At 29.2% G+C, this 5934-nt stretch overlaps 1 protein-coding gene across 1 annotated transcript; it reads right to left on the reverse strand.

Annotated features, from left to right (window-relative positions):
- Nucleotides 1–1041: 1041 nt before the first annotated feature.
- On the reverse strand, nt 1042–5688 carry LOC130968203 (ABC transporter G family member 1-like). The gene is made up of 7 exons (XM_057893369.1): nt 5253–5688; nt 4378–4457; nt 3813–4283; nt 3650–3736; nt 3100–3237; nt 2817–3011; nt 1042–2022 (listed from the first exon to the last, which is right to left on the reverse strand). Exons 1-7 carry the CDS (start codon nt 5587–5589, stop codon nt 1255–1257), a joined length of 2076 nt encoding a protein of 691 aa, XP_057749352.1. The 5' UTR covers nt 5590–5688; the 3' UTR covers nt 1042–1254.
- Between the last annotated feature and the right edge of the window lie 246 nt (nt 5689–5934).

Consider the following 5934-nt stretch of genomic DNA (forward strand, 5'->3'; position numbering starts at 1 on the left):
AGACAATAGCTTGAAGGATCTAACATTAGGCTTCATCTTTTGGGTAGTCTTTATGATAACCAGAAACATAGCACAATACACAATAATCATTCCTACTAATATTGCAAGATCAATCCACTTTGAGAGTTTGAGTAACTCATGTTTGTTTATCATGTGTCCGTCACAATCTCTTCACCTATAATGTACTTGTAGTGGTTTACATGAAAATTTGAAAAATCTTGCAAGTTGTAGAAGTTTATATAAAAAAAAAAATTACAGTTACATATAAAGCATTTTCAGTTGTTGTAATCGTCTAAGTGTCAATTGATTTATTTATGTAATTTGTCCTGCATAGAGTGGTACATATAATTAAAAAGGCCACGTCTCTTGTGGCTACATTTATTATATAATAACTTTTGGTGGCTAAGAATTGACTAACTAATGAACAGAAGACATATGGCATTGCTTAATGTTATAGTTATTGTACATTTTACTGCTAATAAATTTGGTTGCGGATATTTGAAAATTTTTAAATGCATAAGTATTTTCGAAATGAATAAAAGTTCAGTTTGAGTAAATAGCTTAATTAAGCTTCTTTTAAAAAAATAATTTAAATAATAAATGATTATATTAAAAGTAATTTATAAATAAATTATTTTGTGTTTAAATTTTTAACTTTAAAAGTATTTATTTTATAGAAATGTGATAAAAAAATATTAGTATTATAAGAGAAGTTATTTTTTTAAATTCTCTATAAATTCTTAAATAGCTTTTTAGAAAACAATAATTTGATTTTAAAAATTGTATCAGATATTAATACTACTACTTTTCATAAATTAAAAATTAAAAAAAATACTTTTAAAACTTTTTAAATGAACTTAAATTATAAGTGCAAAAGTAATTTTATTTTTCTGTAAGTCCTCCCTTGTAAAGAGTTGTCAATCCAGATTGTATCTTCTTGGAGCTGAACTCGACTGGAATTGGCCTGGATGGAGAGGCCTCAATTTTTTTATTTGTTTAATTATGTAAATCAAACACTCTCCAAGCATTTACCTTGTTGCATTATTAAAAAACCAAAAATAATCTTTTTCTCTTGGTATTACAATGGGCCGGAGTCCAAAAGAAAGAATATTAGATTTTGAAAACAAAAAAAAAAACACAGAAAAGAAGAAACGACATTAAACCGAACTACAATAGGCCTGGGCTAGATTTTTGTTTATATTCTTAACAGTTACATATAATATAAAATTAAATTCAACATAATTTTGAAAGGTGTCATACAAGCTCCACATGCAAAGGAGTAGCATTGGGATTTTCGACGACATAAATTGTTTGTTTGGGAGACCTCAGCTTGAAGGATCCAACAATAGGCTTCACCTTCTCAGTAATCTTTATGATAACCAAAAACATAACACGATACACACCAATCATCCCTACTAATATTGCAAGATCAACCCACTTTGAGTAACTCATGTCCGTTTGCCACGTGTCCCTCATAATCTCTTCACCCGTAATGTACTTGTGTGATGAGCCTCCATGGAATTTCAAGCCTTGATATTCGTTCTTGAACAATCCTTGGAATGCATAAGTGTGGAACGCTATGTAATGCAAAGGGTATCTCCAAAATGGCTTAGGAATGGTGCTTGGCAGTTTGAAGAAGCCAGCAACTAAGATCATGATGCCTTGGATTCCAGAGCCGGTTATGATTCCCATTAGGTAGTTTGGAACCACGCTTGCAACTATCATCATGAGGCTCTCCACTAACATGAGGCAAGAAAATAGAACACAAATGAAGTAAAGAAAGTGGTCGTATCTACTCTGAAGACCAGGGAGGTAGTATGCTATAGCTCCCGGAATGAAAGAAACTATCAACACAAATGGGATGGCTGATAAGGTGTTTCCTATGACAAACGCAGTCACACCATAATGCCCATTTAGCCTTTCTCTTTCGAATACCTTCATATCTTCCACAAAGGAAGGGAATCCACCAATGCTCATGAAAGTTATGAAAGTGGATACAAATGCAAGAAGTGACCCTCTATCCTGAAATAATAATTAATAGTTATATCAAAACTGGAAGCAAAATTAATCCTTGAAACATTACATAGAGGTAAACTTTAAGTCTACGTTTAGTTCGGAGAATAAAATAAAATAAGATACTAAAAATAAAATATAAAAATAAAAATATATTTATATTTTGTTTGGTTATAAATTAAAATAAATTATAAAAATTTAATTTTTTATTAAAAAAATTCAAAAAAATATAATAATAATAATAAAAGAATTTTCTGAGAAATACTAAAATAATTATTATTTTTTTTATTTGAAAAATATACGCTCTTTTTTTTTATAACTTTTAAAAAATTCCTCTTTAATCTATTTTAAATTTTTTTTATTAACTAACATTAACTTTTATCTATTTTTACCAAAAAATAAGGTATTTTGTAATAAAAAATAATTTTTCGTGAGTAAATTTTATTTACTAAAATATTCTTTAACAAATTATTTTTTTATTGGTTAAATTGTATTTTTATGAAAATATTTTTTTAAAATTTTTTAATGATTAAATAATTTTTTTTCTAAAATACCCTTCCATAATTATAAAAATTAATAAAAATAATAAATTATATTTTTTATTAATGACTCTGTATTTATTTTTGTCAAAATGGATACAAAATATACTAATTCAATATTTATAGACACAATATATCTATACATGTCTTATTTACCAAATACAATTTTGTGTAGTCAAAACAAAAATGATTTTATATTTCTGTGTTCCAGTCTCAATGTTCCATGCCCGTAAACAAACTTAGGCTAGCTAATGTTGGTCTTACCTTAATTGAAGCATAACTTGTGTCTAAATGATAGAAGATAGTGGCTAAACTTATAGCCAAGGCAATATATATAGCAAGGCGCAGCCAATAATAGCCTAGATCGCGGGACATGTTCACAAATGATCTTTTTGTAAGAACAATGCACTGCCTAAGGAAGCTTGCATGTCCTCTCTTCTTCTCTACGGACCTAATTTCCTGAAATCAATAAACATTGGATTTTGGTTGCTACTATATACTATTGAACAATAAACTATGACATCTATTCACTTCGATTGAACAATACCATTTTAGATATGGCAGTTACTTCCGTTTCAACTTGTTCGTTTATTTCTGAGGCTTTGTATGCGTTCACAAGGATTCCAATTGCTGCTTCTGCCGGTAATGCTCCTCCACTCGTCCCGGCTAAACCTACCTCCATTTCCTACCATATTATATAATTCACTTTTTAATTTAGACGTGGAAGAAGAAATGGTGCAGGACGCAGTTATGAGAGTGTATAAGTGCTTTACACAACTTGGTGTTAAAAGAACAAAAATTGGATTGTCTAATTTTTAGGTACACAAATTGGAGGGTCGGATTATCTTCGCCAAAATTTAAATTTTCTCTTTCACACTAATCAGATTCGTAGACTTAATTTTTTATACAAAGAAATCAGATCCTTGATTCAGAAAAAACTGTCCCACATTCATGTCTAGCACCTACATCCTCCACAACCACGCACAACACACACATACTTCTCATATCCAAAAAAATGAACCTATATAATTAAGTATCTCATTAAGAAAATTAAAACAATAAGAACAAACTTAAAATAAAGAGTAATTAGCATTTACCTGATCAAAGTCCTTGTTTATAGTTTTCAATAAGTGATCAGATGGATTTTGAAGAGCGGGACAAGGAAAACCATTTGAAGCGAAGAACTGCACTCACTCAAAATCAATAGTTAATTAGCAAAAAAAACATTATAGTCGTTTAGTTAGTTAGTTTATTAGTAACCTGAATTGCAGCAGAAGCAGGTCCAAAGTAAACTGTTTTGCCAGCAGAGAGCAAACAGAGATTATCAAAGAATTGGAAAACTTCAGCACTTGGCTGATGGATTGATGCAATAACTGTCCTTTGAATGCCATCTTTATGATCGAGGGATTTAATTCTTTTCATGACATAGTAAGAGGCAGCACTGTCAAGTCCACTTGTTGGTTCATCAAGAAACAAGAGCCTTGGGCGTGTTAATATCTCAATGCAGATGCTTACACGTCTCTTCTGACCACCGCTGATTCCTTTGCAACCCCAGCCACCAATTCTAGTGTTGATGGCATCTTGCAAACCCATCTCTCTTATTGTGAACTCTGCTCTCTCTTTCTTCTCTGCCTTTGACATCGAATCAGGCAACTGAAGCTGAGCTGAATAGTACACTGCTTCTCTCACTGTTAATGATGTTATTAAGCTATCATCTTGTGTCACGTATGCCTATATAAATGCACACAAGGACTAATAATAATTAGAAGAAGCTGAATTTTATCATGCTGTTGAAACTAATTAATAAGGATTTAAGATTTTGTACCGTGCTTCCATAAGCCAGTGATTGTTTGTGACCATTGACAAGAATCTCTCCAGTTTGTCTTGTGTTTGAACCCAATCTACCTGAATTATTATGAATTTCAAGATGTGGATCAAGTGTAAAAACATACCTTTAGTGGTTTTTTTTTTTTTTTCAAAAAATCATGATATTTAGTAGTCATTCATTTTTCTTATAAATAAATACTATCTTTGACAAAAGAAAAATGAATTTTCTTTATTTATATAATAGTGTTATGGTTCTATTATTGAAATTGATGGGGCTATTTTATTAGTTAATAATAATATAGAATTTTACGCTCTCAATACATATAAAACTAATTCATGTGAAAAATGTAAATATATTTTATCAATGACTTAAAATTTTTAATGAAAAAGTTTCCTTGTTTAATTAAAGTAAAGATGATGAGTAAAAGAATTTATGAAGATATATAATTAATTAATGAGTAATAAGTAATAACTCAAATCTATTTTCAAAAAAATTTTAGTTTTGGTTGAAATTTTAATTCTTAATATAACTTTAATCATAAAATTAATTTTTAATATTTTATTTTGTTATACAAATCAACTCATATATTAAAAATTTAGTATAAAATTAGGTAAATCTATCTGTATAACTATGTAATAAAGATGCATTAACTTTTATGAATTTTAAAATTTTCAGACAAATAATTCTTTGTATATATAAACCAACATATAATATGATGTAAAATTGATTTGTTTAATAAAATAAAAATTTGGTGAGTAATTTATTGATTAAAATTTATTTAAAATAAAAATATCTTGATTAAAAATTTCTTATTAGTGACTTGATGAAGGGTATTACTACTCTTAAATCTTAACTAATTTTGTTATATATACCTGCTAAAGTATCAAGAAGTGTTGACTTGCCACAACCAGAAGGACCCATAATGGCCAAGAGCTGACCCGGTTTGGCATAACCGGTTAGCCCCTGAAGGATAGCTTTGGTCCCTCTCTTCCCCATGGAAGCATTCACCCAAAGATCCTTCCATGTCAAACAGATAGGATTGCTCTTCTCTTCTCCATTGCTCTTTCTTGAAGCCTCCTCCATATGTGCCACAGCACTAGTAGTAGTAGTAGTAGTAGTGATGGTCTCATCGTGATGAATCTCTGGAACAATTGAATTGTTGGGTTTGGCTTCAGAATATGGAAGAGGGTGATGATGAAGAGAAGCCATCAACTATTATTTGAGAGTAATGAGTAAGATAGGAACTAAAAATAATACTAGTAGGAATGGCTCCGATCTCTGCATAATAATTTTTATGGAATCGTAACAACTTATATAGACACTCTTCGTACGTGGTTTCTCACTTTATAATATATAATAAAAAGTTTTTACTTTTTTTTTATGTATTCAGTAGTGTAAATATAAAAAGATATTTTTTAATAATTTTTAATAAAATTTATTTTTGATAGTGTTATTACAAAATATTTTTATGCGTACATCTAATTATATAATATTATGTCAATTAAAGTAATTACTTTTTATATTAAATGAGTAAATAATTATAAAAAATATAAT

Source organism: Arachis stenosperma, chromosome 3 (genome assembly GCF_014773155.1).
Source record: "Arachis stenosperma cultivar V10309 chromosome 3, arast.V10309.gnm1.PFL2, whole genome shotgun sequence".
NCBI classification, from domain to species: domain Eukaryota; kingdom Viridiplantae; phylum Streptophyta; class Magnoliopsida; order Fabales; family Fabaceae; genus Arachis; species Arachis stenosperma.